The 18,726-nt window shown below is 48.5% G+C and overlaps 1 protein-coding gene across 1 annotated transcript in view; it reads right to left on the bottom strand.

The window, feature by feature from the left end:
- Positions 1-4,043: 4,043 nt before the first annotated feature.
- ARFGEF1 (ARF guanine nucleotide exchange factor 1) overlaps positions 4,044-18,726 on the bottom strand; it is a 1,069,199-nt gene continuing 1,054,516 nt past the window's right edge. Inside the window, exon 39 of the mRNA XM_085605493.1 lies at positions 4,044-5,462. Coding sequence (XP_085461619.1) covers positions 5,298-5,462 — 165 coding nt within the window. The 3' untranslated portion in view covers positions 4,044-5,297. The remainder of the gene's footprint in view (positions 5,463-18,726) is intronic.

Below are 18,726 nucleotides of genomic sequence, written 5' to 3'. Positions count from 1 at the left end.
CTCAGGGCCTGGAGTCATGCTTGGTGCCAAGATACTAAAGGCAGATGTTGTGTGGGTCTGTGGAAAGGCTTATATACCTGTAATTTGTGAGAGACCTCTCAGGAGACTGTCAGAAGGTTTGAGAAAACATTGCTAAAGAAACCGAAAAGGTAGCAACGGAACTCCAAATCTGTGTTGAAGGGAGCAGAAACACAGGAACTGGTACCAGTTTGCAGGTGTGGTTCTTTGTGTGGCTCCATGTAGGTGTGTCCTCAGTAGCGAAAAAGGGCTATGACGCTATCTGCCACTGCAGAGGAGGTGTTGCAAGAGTTCTCGGGATCCATCCTGTCACCTGGGGAGATCTACAAGGTTACAAGTAAGAATTCTATTCTACTTTTCATTACTATCAATAAAGATCCAATGATGCAAAAGGAAAAATTACGTGTAATCCTTGTTCTGCATCATAGGAATCTAATGAACACCCACATTCCTCAACTTCTTCTCAGCGTGGTTCAACCCTCTTTTAAAGTCTGTTAGAAAGAAGTAAGGCTGTGGATTCAAAGCATGAAGAGACTGGGAATATGGTGGAGCTCCTTAAAGAAGCAGTTTACTATATTCTTTGAATTTTACTAATCTAGTTGCCTTTCTCTTCATTTCTGCATGTCTTCCCCAGTTAAATTTAGAGAGCAGGTTTAGGTTTCATGTTACTGTGTGATTTTCTGTATGGGTTTATTTCGGAGGAACAAAGGATTATTTCAGGATCATTTTGCCTTAAATAGGCTGCAATAGTTACTAATCATCAATTTAAAAATGCAGATTTTTGCACCATCATTTATGATTTGAAATGTCCCTGCATGTGGGTCAGAATATTATTTAATGACGATTCCTATGTGTCTTAAATAGAATTACAAGTATATTTTTCTTTTGTTGCACCGACTTGGAAAATAACTTGTTTCTAAAATGTGCAGTCTTGTTAAATGTATGGCAATATAGAGTAAGGGTAACTGAAAGGAAGCGGGCCCTCGTGTGTGGAAACCTGGGGCAGATTTACTTATACTGAGCGCAAAGCAGCAAGATAACTTGTTGTGCTGTGTCAAATGGAGAGGGAAGGAATGCGCCATATCTATTAGGATATGGCGCATTCATGCTCTCCCTCTGTGCTGGTGCACTTGTGGCTGCATAGCTCAAACGCAGGCACCCTGCACCATGGTTCAAGGGTGCCTCCATTACACAAAGGGTTGTTTTTGTGCAGGACGGACAACTTCCTGCACAAAAACAATTCTCCAAGGCTTTTTCCTCTTTCTTTGTGTGCTGCAGAATGCAGTACACTAGAAAGGAGAAAAAACGAGGAGAAATAAAAATGTCTCCTTATTATGCCTCTGCTGGGAAGGCATTATATTGACGCATTCCCAGGTTTATAAGTGTTAGTAAATCTGGGAATGTGGCAAAAACCTTTGGTGGATGAATGGTAACACCCACACTTTACCCATGGAATGCCTTCCCAGGGCAGATGAAAGCAAGGCAGTGACTTGTGCTGCTTTGCGTTACTCCAGATTTAGTATGCCACTCAAGGTGGTTTTGCATGGCATAGTAAATCTCATTTAAGGGCTTGCGTTGCCCTTATGTCACCTTGCAGGACGCAAGGGCAAAACAAGCCCTTAATGAATCTGGCCCCAGTATTCTACAGGATAGAACATCCATCTCTACAGACAAGTGCTATCTGTATAGAGCTCACCACCAATTAAGAAACCACATATACATTTTTTTTCAAAATGTTTCTGCAGTGGTAAAGCAGAATACAATTTGCTTTTTATATACTTTTTTGGAAAACAGAAATGAAAATATGTTGTTCAAACACAACTTAAAGGATTTACAGCCTTTTGAATGTATGATGATGTTTATTTCCAAAATGTAAGGTATGCCTAATATAAAGTGAAGTTTTACAGATGTGTAGAGCGCACTATCACCCGGGAGGGTATCCTGGCGCTGAGCAGGTGTGAGTCTAGCCAAACCTAGGGCCAAGTGGGACTACTTTAAAAGCTTCTTGCGGAATTCAAAAAGTGAGAAGGCTCTTATGTGTAACAGCAGATCGTTCCTCACTTTAGGAGTGATGTAGGAAAAGGACCAACCGCCGGATCTGGTTTTCTGTATGCATGAGATGTGTGCAAGTAGGAGTCTGGATGAGTGGAGGTGGCTGGAAGGTTTGTGAAAGCAGATACGATTGTTGAGGTCTGCTGGGCCAGTGTTATGCAGTGCCTTGAAAGCGTGGGTGAGGAGTTTGAATTGTGCTTGTTTGTGTATGGGTTGTCAGTGGAACTCCTTCGGGTGTAGTGTGATGTGAGAGCAGTGTGGGTGAATGAGAGTGATTCTGGCCGCTGCGTTCTGAATGGTCTGCAGTCTTCTGGTGAGTTTGTTGTTGATCCTAGCATACAGGATGTTCCCATAGATCAGCTCGGTTGTGACAAGCATGTGCATGATGGTTTTCCGGTTGCTGATTGGGAGCCATTTGACAATCTTTCTTAGCACCTTCAGGTATGGAAGTATGAGGCGGTGACTGCGTTGACTTAGAGGGTCATTTCGAGTTTGCTGTCGAAGACAATCTAGAGGTTCTTGGCATGGGTGGGAGTCAGTCCTGGCTCTGTTGGCCACCAGGTGGATTCCATCTGTGGAATGCACTTTGTGAAGATCGCAATTTTGGTCTTTTCAGTGTTCAGCTTCAGATAGTTTGCTTTTATCCAGTGTGTGATTTCAGCCATACAGACATTGAACTCGATCTGGGTACTGGAAGTTGCATGTCATTAGCATAGGAAAGGACATCGCTGTCATGAGAGAGGACAGTGCTGGATAGAGGGATCATGTATGCGTTGAAGAGGGTCCTGCTCAAGAAGGATACTCTCGGAACTATGCAAATGATGTCACAGGCATCCGATGTGCACGGTGTCAGGCTGATTTACTGGCTTCTTCCAGTCAGAAAGGAGCAGATCCATTGAAGCGCATGTCTTTCGATTCCACTGTTGTGAAGGTGTTGGATGGGGTGGGAGAATTTCAAATACTGCGGAGAGTTCCAGGAGAATAAGGGCTTCGTGTCTCCTCCATCCAGAGACATGCGGAAGTCAACAGCAAAAACAAAAACTTTCCATTTCACCATGGTGCCGTTTGTCATTGCGCACCTCATCATCTGATGGCCTATTTCTGGCAGTGTGTACAACCCACCCACACTGGCAGCAGGTTGCTATTAGGGGTAAATGCGCTGTCAGGCATTCATTAGTCTTGCCTGTGTCAGTGCCCAGTATCCGATTTAAGAGAGTGTCTGTTCTGTGGAGAGTCACTTTTCTAAGGCTGCTGCCATAATTACGGCCCCATGTCCTGCACAAGTAAGTAAGTGCATAATATATATGTATCTTTAAAAGGGTATGGCCCTAAAGGTTTTCCTGCTGCTACGTCAAAAGGACTTAAGAGTTAAACAATGCAGTGATCGTGGTGAAAAAGCCGAGTCGGGACTAGACTGAGAAAAGTCAACAGTGTTGTAGCAGGGACAGAAATGCCATCTATTTGTAATTAACTATGAATCAATGACATTCATAGTAATTGCTGGATTATTCACAAACGAGCCTCACTGTAATGATTCCTAGTTCTTTCTTGTCCCTGTCCCCACTATACGAATATCCCCGCCTCTAAATGCAAGGAAGAGAAACAATGTAGCAATGTTGGGTTCGTAACACTTTCTAGTATCCACTTTAGATATTCTGATTCTAACCGGTACAGCTTCAGAGCACAGTCATTCAATACATTAACTTAAATTGTAATTAAAAATACCAGGTTTGGCTCTAAACCTCTGCAATTCTTAAATGTAAGGTCAAACATCGCCTTCAAATTTACATTTTAACAATGACAGAAAAGGCATTTTACTCGGAATCGTGAGGATCAAAATGTTTGTGGTAAAGGGATTCCAGGATTACATGCTCTGCAGTGTATAAAAACATACTTGGCATTCCACCCACTCAAAATGTTGGGTGCACACAAGCATCTGCAGTAGATAACAGTGGTCTTGATTGCACTGAGGAAAGAATTCAAAAACTTTATTGACCTATAACCTGATTAGAATATGTCCGATGAGAACCAATATTGTACAGAAAGTTGTACAGAATTTTACATAGAAAACTTTACATGTCTGTACCATATACATTGTCTGTCTGCAAAAATTTCTACATCCACTGAAATACAGAATGCTTGACAAGCTTGTTTTCTTTGTTACCACCTGTAAGGATACATGTTCAATTAATGTAATCGTCCTTGGGCAAACGAAGCCAAGCAAGATCCCTTACTTAATTTAATCAAAATCAAAATTCTGTACAGAGTGAAATCTACATCAACCAATAAGTAACTGTCCGTGGCAGCAGAGAAAACTACATTGTCTGCAGTGATTCAAGTTTCGAGTACTTGATGGATTGTTTTATAATTTCTCATCGAATTCTCAAAATCCCTAAAACGTGCATCACAGCAGGTGTTTTTGCATTGTTATACATCCTTTCTTGTTTCAGCAACGCTAAAATTCTGGATTATACGATGCCCGAAGAATGGAAGAAAAGTAAAGGCTTTTCAAACCCCTCCCCTCAAAACATTTTTCTAGTGCAATGTTCAAATAAAATGTATTGGGTCGCCAGCAAATCAATAAGAAAATACAGAAATAAAATTAAACAGTGCAGGAAGAATTACATAGTGTTTAAGATTTTATATTACAGATTTGCATCTCTGTACATATTTTCACAGAAGGATGGTTACCGATATCTCAGACGTTTCTGAATAAAAATAACCGAAGTAGTCGCTAGATTTTTTTTGCAAATAACAATATATTTATCATTAATTTTTCCACAATAAACATGTAGTCCTTCAGAATACAGCTGTCCTTAGTTGTATATCTTACAAAAGTTCCAATAGTAGCATGTGTGTCGTTCTTTGGGTAAAGTCTCCTCCTACGCCAGCCACAGAACAGAAACTGGTTTCCTGTTGTGTAGAACAGTAAGAACCCTCGAGCCCACCTGGAGGCCTTGGATGGGTGCTCATCTGCCTCTGTGGCTTGCTGAGCAATGGGCGTGGTGAGAGAGCACAGGAAGGAGAGTCCATCAGCAGGCAACAGAGAGGCTGGAGTGCTGCACGGTGGAGTGCTCAAAGTATCTGTACCGCACCTGGAACCTGAGATACAGGCCACTGGCAAAGAAACTGCGAAGCGCGATGAACTTATGAGGGGGAAACCAGAATGAAAAGCTCCGCCTGCAGGTTCCATCTCCTCTTACTACAGTAGTAGTGACAGGCTGGTGCTAATGCTCGTTTGTGGCAAGCTCTTGATCTGGTAGCTGGGAGATCTGGAAAACACCTCCAATGCGCAGGAAAAACCTCCGGAGAACTGCTCGAAGTTCAGGGATCAGGTCAAACTGCATAATTTCACACAAGAGAGGATAGTAGAAAGATGCATGGGCTTTAAACTGAAAGAGAAAAGTCAAAACAGAAGTCAAGAACTATTTGCAAGTGATAAACTGTCAGTACTCTGCAAGAACAGCAAACACGAGACAAAGTTTGTGGTGTGCACTGTACATACCAAAGATCACATATTTTATTGTTGGTTCACTGTATACGCATACAAACAAGCACACACACCAACTACCACTGAGTGAACCAAGCATCAAACCCATCTCACTTGGCACGCCAAAGAAGATTTGCTATACAGCTTTCTGTTTTTAAACGTAGAAAGCTAATAAAGCATCACACATATGCCACACTTGTTATTTCAACATTGCGTATTAAATCCATTGGATGTCTGCTAAGACAAAATTAAGCCCACGGAATAACATTAAATTATTGAGGATGACCCATAACACAGTTATTGTTTCTGAAACCTTCACACACCATACATAGTTCGAATGATTCTTTCAGCCTCATGGCAATGTTGACTACTGAAAAGAGAACAAATATTTTGGTGAAAAATGCCCGATTGCCTTTGCGCCACAATAGCAAGTCTACCATTTTCCATTACGTCTAATCTTTTTGTCTGCAGGTGGTAAAAGCAACCGCCAGTCAATAATAATATTGTGGAGTCTGAGAGGGCTCGCTAGAATTCCAACTGACCCATGCATGGGAGGGGCCCTTGCGTGGTCGTGCTCTTCCACAGTCAGTTTCTGTCCCAAGGCACAGTAATTCTTTTTAGAGGCAAGGTCGCTCTCCCTTGGGTCACTGAGGCGATGGTGTTGAACAAGTTACTTACCTTTGGTAACGACATATCTGTAAGAAACATTAGTTAGTTAGATTCCTCACCTTAGAATATCCCCAGGCGTCAGGCTGGATCCGAAAAGATTTTTCGTCAGCAATACCCTTGCGCGTCGCTAGGCGTCGCTTACGGCTCCGTGTCCGTCGTCATCGCAGGGATGACTTAGTCGGAGTACTTAGACGCCGCCCTCGCGCGCTGATGTCGGATCTTGTACATAGCTTTCCGCGCCAGGAACGCAGAGCCATGCAAGAGACCGACACTGGTGCCAAAAAATTCTAGGACCCTGAAAGGGATGGTCTCAACCCTAGATATAGGTTCGCAGAACAGGGAGGATGGGTGAGTCGGTGAGGAATCTAACTAACTAATGTTTCTTACAGATATATCGTTACCGAAGGTAAGTAACTTGTTCATCTGAAAGAAACACGTTAGTTAGATTCCTCACCTTAGAATAGATACCCCAGCAATACCAACCCCGGTGGTGGGTCTGCGAACCAAGATCACACCAGAAAGTCCTGGAGAACAGAACGGCCAAAGAAGCTGTCTCTCCGGACTTGGCTGTCCAGGCAATAGTGTTTGGCAAACGTGTGCAGCGAGGCCCACGTTGCTTTCTGACAAATGTCCTGCAAGGGGACTCCCCGGCCCAGGGCAGTGGTCGCCGCTGTGGCCCGAGTGGAATGGGCCCTCAGCCCTACAGGAGGTTCCTTTTTAGCTAAGGAGTAACGGGCCTTGATACACAAAACGACCCACCGAGAGATGGTTAGTTTGTGCACCGCCCGTCCCTTCTTAGCGCCCACGTAGCCGACAAAGAGTTGGTCGTCCACCCGGAACTACTTGGTGCGGTCCAGATAGAAGGACAGCGCCCATTTTGGGTCCAGACGGTGGAGCCTCTCTTCCGAGGGATGTGGAGGCGGAAAGAAGGTGGGCAGCGTAACAGACTGTCCGATGTGAAAGGCAGTTACCACCTTAGGAAGAAAGGAAGGACGAGTCCTGAGAACAACTTTGTCCGGATGGACAGAAAGGAAAGGAGGATTAGAAGAGAGAGCCTGGAGCTCACTCACCCTTCTAGCAGAGGTGATGGCAACCAGGAAAGCAGTCTTAAGCGTCAACAGACGAAAGGGACAATTATGAAGTGGCTCAAAGGGAGCGCACATCAGAAACGTCAATACCAGATTCAAATCCCACTGAGGCATTACGAAAGGGACAGGAGCAAACATGTGAGTAATGCCCTTAAAGAAGCGAGAAACAACAGGGGATTTGAAAAGAGAAGGCTGATCAGGAAGCCGTAAGAAAGCAGAAATAGCAGAAAGATAACCTTTAAGGGTGCCCAGAGCAGAGCCCTGCTGGGCCATGGAAAGAAGAAAGAGGAGAACCTCAGAAAGAGGGGCGGAAAGGGGATCCACAGCCTTTGCTGTGCACCATGCCACAAATTTGTTCCACCTGCAGGCGTATACCGATTTTGTGGAGGGACGCCTGGCTGCCAGAATAACATTACAGACTTCAGGAGGCAAGTCAAATGGCATCAACTGCCGCCGCTCAATCTCCACGCATGGAGGTGGAGGCTGGACAGGTTCGGGTGGAGGACTGTCCCCTGCTACTGCGACAGAAGGTCCTCCTGAAGAGGCAGTCGTATCGGGGGATCGATCGATAGACTGAGTAGCTTGAGATACCAGCATGTTCGTGCCTAATGCAGAGCCACCAAGATGACTTGGGCCCGGTCGCGCCTAATCTTCTTCAGCACTCTGGGCAGAAGTGGTACAGGCGGAAAGGCGTACAACAGACCGCAACTCCACTCGCGACAAAAGACGTCCCCGAGCGAGTGCCGCCTTGGAAACTCCAACGCGCAGAAGTGCTGACATTGCGCGTTCTCTTCGGTGGCGAATAGATCTAACCAAGTCCAGTCGTCGAGATAGGGGAAGACTGGAACCCCCATTCTGCGCAGATGAGCTGCGACCACCGCCATCACTTTCGTGAACACTCGAGGGGCACTGGTGAGGCCGAAGGAGAGCACGGTAAACTGAAAATGCTCTTGGCCCACTGTGGACTGCAGGTAACGTCGGTGGGCCGGCAGGACGGGATGTGGAAATAAGCGTCCTGCAAGTCCAACGCTACCATCCAGTCTCCAGGGTCTAGGGCAGCCAGAACCTGAGCTAAGGTGAGCATCTTGAACTTCTCCTTCCGGAGGAAGGCGTTGACGCTCCTGAGGTCCAAGATAGGGTGTAGGCCCCCTTTGCCCTTCTTGGGAACCAAAAAGTGGTGGGAATAACAACCACGACCCACTTCTGGTCCAGGAACGCGCTCGATGGCCCCCTGGGCCAAGAGGGCCGTAACTTCCTCCTGCAGAAGTTGCAAGTGCTCCCCCGAAATTTGGTGGCACTGCGGTGGCATGGATGGAGGGGTCGCCTCAAAGGGGAGGGAGTAGCCCCTTCGGACAATTTGCAGCACCCACCTGTCCGATGTGATAGACCGCCAGTGGAGCAGGTGATGGCAAACTCTGCCTCCCACTGGTGTGGAAAGGGCCTGAAAGCTCGGACTAGGAAGGCTTTGAGGCGGATGCTGCTGGGGTAGATGTGGACGGACCGACACGTTGTCCCCCTGTACCGCCTCGCGGGAATCCACGTCCGCGACCACGTGGAGGTTGGTTCTGCGGCCTGTGGCTAGGCGGATGTGAGAGGGCGCCCCTTCCTTGGCCATGAAAGGGGCCAAAAGCGGAAGTTTGCGGGCGCCGGGCCGAGAGGCCCAAGGACTTGGCCCTGGAGTCCTTAAAGCGCTCCAGTGCACTATCCGCTTTGTCGCCAAAAAGGCGACTGCCATCGAAGAGCATGTCCATGAGGGTGCTCTGGACATCCCCGGAAAAACTCGTGGACCGCAGCCAGGCGTGGCGACGAAGCGCCACCGTGGTCGACGTTGCCCTGCCCAGCGAGTCCGTTGTGTCCAGTTCACATTGGATTGCATGCCGTGCCGCATCCCGCCCCTCGGCAAGAGCCTGAGCGAGCCGTGTCCGGGCCTCCTCCGGACACTGGGGCAGCACTTCCTCCACCGTATCCCACAGGGAGTGGGAGTAACGGTCCAAAAGGGACGCAGTGTTGATAGACCGCAACCCCAAACTAAGGGAGGAGAACAGTTTCTTCCCAAACTGTTCCAGCCTTTTGGATTCCCGATCCGGGGGAGCGGACGGGAAGGAGGTCTGGGAGGTAGAGGCCTGGATAACCAGGCTCTCGGGTGTGGGGTGCATGGACAGAAAACTGGGGTCGCCCGGTGCAGGGTGGTGGCACCGGGCCACGTTCCGGTCCACAGGGGGAACTGTGGAGGGCTAGGACCAGGTGCCCTTCAGAACGTCAACCAGTGCTTCATTAAACTGCAGCAGAGGCTCCGAGAAGCTCGCTGACGGTTGGAGCACTTCAGTGAGGAGATTAGTCCTCACGGCCACAGCAGGGAGCTCCAGCCCAAGGGCTTCGGCCGCCTTGCGCAGCACCACAGAAAACGTAGCACCTTCCTCCGAAGCCACGGTCGGAGGAGAGATGAAGCCAGTGTCAGGGGTGGTGTTAAGACCACTGGCATCCCCCAGTTCGTCTGCCTAGTCCTGAGATAACTGGCCCTGCCTTAGACCCCTCCCAGTCGTCACCGTCATCCGATTCCTGGTATACAGGTGGAATGATCGGAGCTGGGCGAAAGATGAAATTGCCACCTATCGGCGTTGGGTGCGGCGCCGGGCAGCGCCGCTCCGACGCCGGGCTCGGACCGGGACTAAACCGGGGAACGGCATCGTCCGAAGGCGGCGCCAAGGGTGGCATCGGAGGAGTCGGCGCCGGCGAAGGGGTCGTGAGGTCGACCGGCGCTGACTGGGATCCAGGCCTGGATCCCTCGGGGACCTGCGGCGTTGGGACCGAAGTCAACGACGGCGCCGGGGCCGGAGCCGCCGGCTCGCTAGGCCTTCAAGTCGAGCCTGCGGTGCCCCAAGGCGCGCCGGCAGGTATCGAGGAAGGCACTGACCTCCGCCGGAGTCGCGTCAGTCCCAGGGACCAGTGGGTATGGGGACGGACAGGATTCCTGCGGCTTTGACTGAGCCGCGTGGGTGGTGCCACCCGAACCCTTAGCCGAGTCGCACGACTGAGGGGAGCCAGAAGAGCAATGTCGCCTCTTCTTGCTGTGCTTCGACTTACCGGATCGTTAAGACTTGGACCCCGATGAGCGGTGGTGGCTGCGACTCCGCAACCGGTCCCTCGACCTCCTCCTTGACCGGGACCTTGAACGGCACGGAGCCGGCTGCCGGAACTCGAGCAGCTTGCGAGACCGCTCCCGACTAGCCTTCAAAGTCAACGCCCGTTAGTCGAGGCACGACTCGGCATCGTGGTCGGCCCCAAGGCAATAGAGGCACCGGCGGTGGTGGTCCGTGACCGACATCAGTCGGCGACAGGAGTCACAAGCTTTAAAGCCAGGCATCCCTATCGGCACCAGAGTCGAGGTCAACGAAGAATGGAACCAAAAGAGTTCAAAAAAGTTTAGTCAAAAAGTGACTAAAGGGTATGCTCTTCCCGGATCGGCGCTTACTGGCACGGAAAAAAGAAGAACTGACGTGAGCGCGCGAGGGTGGCGTCTAAGTACTCTGATGATGTCATCCTGGCGATCACGACGACGGACGCGGAGCCGCAGTCGACGCCTAGCGACGCGCAAGGGTATTGCTGACGAAGAATCTTTCCGGATCCAGCCTGACGCCTGGGGATATTCTAAGGTGAGGAATCTAACTAACGTGTTTCTTTCAGATGCTATTGTACTTACTGCTGATGTTGCTCTTTTTCCAAACGATTTGCAAGGTCAATTACACCAGCCAAGGAGGCTAGGCTGAGCAACCAACTCTCAAACTGTACAAAATGTCCTTGCAACAGACCAGCTACCCCTTCATCACATGGAAAAGCGTAATGCCCTGTTGACTGCAAACAGGATGCAGGTCAAGGCACCAATGCGTTGCTATATCCTGCAGCTGGAGTCTTACCCCGGCTGATCCTTCATGAAGATCATCAAAGTGTCCCACTTCGGAAAAGAGCTGTGAACGGAGGCAGCCTCTGCACTTCTTTCCTCAGGGGGTATGAGGTTGTGCTGCTCAGCAATGGATCTGCTTCATCACCATTGTGACCAGTATCTCAAGTCATTCTTACATGCAGATGTTAACAAGCATTTGCAATGCAATAGGTCTCGCATTACTGAAAGTTTGAGCTATTGGCATTGCTAATAATAATGCAGCGCCAATAGCTCAAACTTTTAGTTTCCCTGGCTACCTTTTGGTCTCTGCATCATTTCCGAAGCAAGTTCCATTAGAAATGGGGAACGAAAAAAAAAGTAGTTAAGAGCAAGTGCATTACAAGTGCTATGTAGATTGCATTATGAATTGGGGAGTAGCTTAAGCAAAAAGCCATTAGGAGAGGCGCGTCACTAATGCTGGAAAATAAGTGGTACCATGGAGCCACCCACGACTGCCAAGAAGTAGTACTGATAAGAGTATGTGAGATATTCCTTAGTCTTACAGAACGGGAGCACTGGAGACACAGAAGTAAAACACCACGGAGTGGTAGAACTGGAATGCCATGTTTTGGGGAAACTGGGAGTGGGGCACCAAAGGAAATCAATGAAGCCTACGCAAAGTACAGGATCTAAAAAGGAAATAAATCCAAACCATATGCTAATAAAAAAGCTATTTCCCCCCCCCCCCCCCAAAAATGAGGTCTAGAAGACTTGAAGTTGAGGGCCAATCTGTCATGTGAGAGAGAGACTGGGGACTACGTGGCAATTAAATTCTAAATAGAAGATCGAAAAGCATGCTGAGTGACGGGTGGAAATCAACGCCGTACTGTAAAAAAGAAATCCGATCCCTGGGCAGGAACAGGATACATGGGTAAGGGAAAGATCCGTGGGCCATTTGGCTAGAAATTTTGGTATCAGGCCTTTGCGGTGAGTCAGAAAGAAGCCCAAGCCAGGGTTTTTGAGGATATGGGGCCTGTACTGAGGAAGGGAAGAGAACCCGAAATAGGACTGCGGCCTGTGCTGGGGGTCCGTACCAGCTTATCCTGTAAGCAGACAAGAAGTGCAAGATCTGCATATACAATTGAGAAATGGACTTAGGAAGGGGTAAGGCTTGTGACTGTGAAGATCCACGCTTCTGCCCAAGCCACGGCCCTCTTGCGCTGCAGAAGCATGTGGCCTTTGCTGGCGGCATGCCAGCAGTATGGTCTCACCTGCTCTAGTAGACTGCTGGTGGACATGACGGCGAGAGGGCGGCTAAGGAGAGTCAGCAACAAAAGGATAAGGCCTCGCGCTCCCACTGTAGCTCACGCTGCTGCAGTGCTGACGCCTCACACTCAGTCTCCTCTGCTAATTCTTGGTGTGCGCATGCCCTTGAGCAGTGCATCTCGAGTGACGGTCTCACGCAAGTTTCCTTCAGCAAGGGTGTGCATGCTTACGTAAGTTTGTGCACAATTGTGTTACCTCCTTTGCCTCGCCCCTAAGCCCCAAGAAGAAGAGGCTACTCTGGGGGACATGTTGGGGCCAGGCAATACCAAACGCTGTACATGTACCTTGGATTCAAATCTTGACTGGTTTTGATATTGAATATTTTACGAACATATGTTCATTAAATGTCATAGGCGTGCCTCGCTTGTCTCTTCGATAAGTGCCAGAGAAGGGCTGCGCATGACACCTCAAAGCAATCGTGGCACCCGCGCCATTAAACTGAAAGCGTGGTATGGGTGCGCTCAAAAAAAAAAACCATTTTATTGAAGGAAATATGGTGAGCTGCTATAAAGAAAGGCACGAGGCTGACATTAAAGTGAAAGCGCTGCATGGTGCTATTTAATACAAAAAAAAATAAAAAATTAAAGACTTTGTTAAGTTAAATACGGGCGAGCCCTGCATAAAGAAAGGCCTGCGGCCGCAAGGTGTGCCGCACTAGTTAAAAAAATACAACAAAAAAAACAAAGACCGCTGCGAGAGAGCATGTCCTGATTGCAATGGCAGGCAGGACAAAGCTATTTAAGAAAATAGTGCTTGGAGGCTGTAATTAAAGCATACCAAGTAACAACACATGTAACAGGGGGTGTCCTCATGGGAGTTTACAAGAAGAGAAAAGGCAGTACTAAGGAGGGACTACTAAGCCTATTGACCAAGGAAAAGCCACCAATCACAATGGACAGGGACAGGAGCCAATTAAAAAGATGGGCGGAAACTGGGCAGAACTTTATGCCCTATCCTGAATAGAGTGCAAGTGCTGCCTAGGCGAGACCTAAAAAGGAAGTTCCACCTAACACAGTCTTTCGGGCACTGAACGGCGTACAGTTACAGAATCATCCAGCCGTTTTATGTGTCCAGGGTAACATCTGTCATTTTTTCCCAAAAATGAGTGGTGAAAGCTAACACTTGACAACCACCACCTTTGTCTTCCCTTGCAATTTTCTGACTCATTTCAAGTGGAAGAAAAGGCATGTGTTACTTTGTTACTATTATGTGAAACACTCATGTGAATTTATCCACATAAAGTAAATAAGCATTTGCAATGCAATAGGTCTCGCATTTGTCTAAGTTAAAGCTGTTGGCGTTGAAAATGTCAATTTTTTTTTACTTTTGTTTTTTTATTTCCAGTGGCGTTATTACATTTACAAAGCGCTATTGCCATTTGCATTACCTTGCGGCGCTGGAGAACCTGAACATGGGAAATAGGTTATGTGGGAGGGGAGACAAAAGTAATATGCTGCCTGAAAAAAAAAAAGTACAAAGATCCTGGAAAAAGCAAACACTAATAGGGAATGCAAGATTAAGTAAAGTATGTAAAATGTTAGCAGGAACAATAGTGCAATTTAATGGACTTTTTTAAATTTTATTCTCGGTAGAGTCGTGGCATTTTTCTGACAAATAGTGCCCCTGATTTTGCAACCCGCCGTTAACTTCTAGTTTCACCCTAGTCACGCAGTGACCTCCCAATGGAAAGTCGCCTGAAACTTATGCAAATTAAAAATAAAACAACAGTTTACCTTCAAGATCACTGCTAAACGGGAATTTGAGCTGGTATTTTTCTCAGAGTTAAAAGCAACTAAGTCCTGGTAACAGGCCTGCCAGTCTGGAATTAAAATCTTCATAATTTGGCATGGCCCACGCTTTGTGGGCAGAAAACATTCTTCAGAGGTTACCAAGGACAGCCATAAATAAAAAAGTTGGTAAGCTACAGGGTGGTGTGGAGGTAGTGCAGCTGTTACTTTTGTGGCCCCACCACCCCCTTTTTTTTAATTAAAGGGGAAACGTGGTTTGCCACTGGATACATTGAGAGAGTGTAAATGAAAAGAAAAATATAAGACTGGGGAAGGCGGGCGGCTGTCCTACTTACAGAAAAAGCGTGGCGGCAGTCGCGCTGATTTTAATAAAAAATGCAAGTAGGACATCAATGAAGCCGGCGTTTGCCAGGGCGCAGGGTGCGGCCTAATGCACCTGTTACAAACAGGAGATCCTTAGGGATGAGTGGTAATAAACAGAGGTGACGTCTTTGGGCCTGGGGAACCGGGTTCAAATCAAGGCGCGAAATGTATAAAAAAAGGCTACAAATAAATTTTAACTTATAATAAATATCATTAAACAGTGTTTGAATATGTACAATTAGAGGATGTGAGCAAAGTAAACAAGAGTTTTTCTTTAATATTGGTATTGTAATTAGGGTTGTTTAGAAGCTTTATCAAAATATTTACAGTAAGTTTACATATATTTGCAAGCCTGCTAGTCAGCGTTTGATGCACTATTGTTTTTTGTTTACATTGTGCCATTAACTCATAATTCCACTCCACACCACATGCAACCATCATGCTCCATCCCAAAACACATAGATAAAAGACATTGTAATTTACAGCGCCAATAGCTCTAACTCTAGCAAATGCGTGCCCTATTGCACATGTTTGTTACATTATTAATGGCTACCGTGTCTGCTGGACCAAGGTGATCACTGCTGGTAACCTTGCCTATGATGGTCTATAATGCAACCAGATGTGGCTGCTATTGCAAGTCCATGAGGAATAGCAGTTCGGGATTATTTTAATTGAACATAAGCAGCTCTTAAAACAGAAAAGGTTGGAGGCCCCTGGTCTAGAATGCGCCCACAAAAGAATGTTTAGCAAACAAGACACACACACATATACTTTAAACATGCCCATATCACCATGATAATCTAATTAAGTATATCCTTATAAGATTGGTCCAATCAGCGCTCTGTCCCACTAAAAGGATGAGCCAATGGGATTAAGCGTCTAGCATACTCTACGCTATGCAAAAAACAGGAGTACAAGGCCAGTGGAGAGAGAGGCCTTCCTCCTGATCCATGCAGTCCGACCCTCAGGGAACATGGTACATTCTCGCGGTCGATGGGTTTCTCAGGCTCCTTCTTGATCTCCTCCTGGGTGACCCGGGACTCCACCGCCATCTTATCTCTTCGCGCCGCAAGCGCCACCTCTGCGCCTCCCTCCCATCACACAGACACCGAACCAAAAGTGGCTGTGCTTCATGGGAAGAAACTTTGGGCCCCGGACTTAATCTTATACAAATTAAGCACTGCGCCTTCTGCGATAGGCCCAGTGCCTTTGGAACTCAAATATTCCGTTGCAGGAGCATGTTTTGTTTGAGTTTAAAAGTTCATAGAAACATGGCTGGTCACGACCCTTTTGCTCATTTTGTATTACATATCTGTGCTCTGCTGGCAGTGACATATTAATGTACCCATGTAATGTTTTTAAGTGATTCTGCAGCCAAGGAATGCCTTAGAGCTCGTGTCAAATCAAGGAGGGTGAGAACAATCGGCAGAGTAATTAGGCGGATTCCAGGCAGAATGCTTGGCGGAAGAGAGGCGTCTTCCGGGTTTTCAAGATTTCCTGTAGACAGCCTCGTACTGATGATGCAAAAGCAGTGAGTGTCCAAGGGTAGAGCTTTCAGGGTGCAGTGATTTTACAAAGCCTTTGTATCTTCAGGGCAGTGACTCCGGGCGGTGCATGCGTCTCTGGGGTGTAGGAGAGTTTGGTGAGGTGCCCAGCTGTGGGTTGCATTTCGTCACCGAGTACAGCCTATGGGCAAGGCCGAGCCCTTTAATCCACCCCTTTTAGCGTCTTGCTACAGATCAACTCTTTGTTGCCGGCGCTGATGTGACCAGTGCAGGGCCGCTGTATTCCTCCAATGGTTACACTACGTCGTTGCCTTCATGGCTTTGTGCGGTGGAAAAGAAGTTCCTTTCTGCGCACAGCGCGTGAGATCCATCAACCACAGGAGCATCGTTCCCATTGGGGTAGGGGCTTCACAATGAAGGCTCCCCCCCAGCTACATGCACTCTCCCAAGCCTCCCACCGCTATTATGTCTCTCCAGAGTTTTAACTCACCTTCGTGCTCATCACACACTAAAGGCAGACCTGGTTAAAAGCCACTTGGCTTAGACAATGCTTCTCTTAACTCGCAGCGATTTAAAAATGATGCTATTTGGGGCTGTGCGAAAAGATATAATTTTTTTTTTTTTTTTTTTTTTTTTGAAAAAGTTTTATTAAGCAATAATTCGGTTACAAGTACGGGCCTACAACCACTCGGGCCGGCCGCTAGGTACAGAAGGAAATCTACACATATCAAAACTACAATCAGTTCCCAGGGCACTGCCCTGCAGTGGCTCCAGATAGTTCTCGAGGAACAGGAAGCGTAAGTCCAACAATCACAAAAACAAAAAGACAAACAATACACAACATAAGGCGAGTTATGAGGGAAACCAGTGCGGGTCAGGCTCCCCCCGGGAAACTCCAGTCAGGACAATTGAGCAAACCGCTAAAGAAAGGAGTACCGGGAGGCCGGGGACGGAGGGGGGGGGGGGGGAGGGGGTCAAGGAAGATGAACGTCCATATGTAGTTGTTCCAAAAGGCGCCAGGAGCCATCAAGGGTCAGGGGGACATGGCGATATCAGTATCTACCAGGGGGGGCGTACAGATGCCTCCGCGATACGCGTTCCATTGCCCCCAAATTCTACCCCATGCCCCCGGCTTGCCACGGGCCACATACACAGTCTTCTCCCTAAACATACACCAGTCCATATTCTCCTTCCATACTGACACGGTGGGCGGCCGTTGAGCGCCCCAAAGTTGCGCTATGTCCCTCTTGGCAATCATGTTCCCTAGGGCCGCCCACCGAGTCTGAGCTGCGCTGTAGTCATTGGGCTCCCACACATTCAGGACACAGCGACGCACCTCCGGCAGCAGCACAACCCCGGTGACCTGTCCCATAACCGTGTGGACCCGGCGCCAGTAGTCCGCCACCTCGCGGCACTCCCAAAGGATATGAAGAAAGGTGGCGCTGAGCCCACAGCCTCGCTTACAGAGCCCGTCGCCGGAAAATCCCATCGAGACCAAGCGCGGACCCGTCACATACACCCGGTGGAGAATCTTGAGCTGTACCAACCGAAGACGAGCCGGAATGGCAACCTCCTTGGGGGACGACAGTGCAGACTGCCAATCTTCGTCGTCCAATTCCACCCCGTCCCCAGTCCAAGCCTCCCGAAGGCGAACAAGAAGGTCCGCCCGGTGATTGATTAATTTTTTATAAATTAAAGAAATAGTACTATCAGGGACATGTCCATCAAGTATGCGGTCCTCGAGGGGCGATGAAACAGGGATCTTGGTCCCCTCCCCGAAGACCGAGAGCAGGGCGTGCCGAACCTGGGCGTAGCGGAAGAACTCCCTGTCGGTCAGCTCGTATTCGGCCTGGAGCACCGCGAAAGTCTTTACCGCGCCCTTGTGCCACAGGTCTCCCACTTTGCTGATACCAATCGTGTCCCACTGGTCAAACCCCTTCGTGGTCCACAAGCTTCCCAGGCGGTCGGAAGCAAACAAGGGAGTAGCACATGTTAATCGCTCACTCCAGCCCATGGCCGCAGTGGCAGCCCTCCAGGTCCGCACCGCAATCTTAGTAGGACCCGTAAGGGTCCGGCCAGCCAGGCGGGAATAAAGTGCCCTGTGGTAGTTCCCGCCGGGAAGCAGGAACTTGTCCATCTCATACGCCGGATTCAAGCCGGGCGCATACGTGGCGTGGTTAATGGCAGATAGCTGCGAGGCCCAATAGTACCTGCGAATGTCAGGAAGCGCGATGCCCCCGTCATACCAGGGGAGAGTGAGCTTGGCAAGAGCAATACGCGCCCGCCCGTCCCACACCAGTCTCCTCTGCAGGCTCTCCACCTCCCGAAAGTAGGCCACTGGGATAACATCGAAGGAGTTCTGGAGTGCATAGAGGAACCTGGGAAGGGACATCATTTTAAACAGCGCGGCCCGACCCAGCGGGGACAGGGGGAGCCTGCACCACCGGGCCGTGTCCTCCCGCAGCCGCCGAAGTGGACGCAGGAGATTCTGCTCATAGCGAGCCACCGGGTCCAGCGAAACGTATATCCCCAGGTACTTAAAGCCGCTCAGAGATATCTGAATCGGGAGCCGAGGCGGCAGGAGAGG

This window comes from Triturus cristatus, chromosome 5_1 (assembly GCF_964204655.1).
Source record: "Triturus cristatus chromosome 5_1, aTriCri1.1, whole genome shotgun sequence".
NCBI lineage: Eukaryota > Metazoa > Chordata > Amphibia > Caudata > Salamandridae > Triturus > Triturus cristatus.
This window is presented reverse-complemented; position numbering and strand designations above follow the sequence as displayed.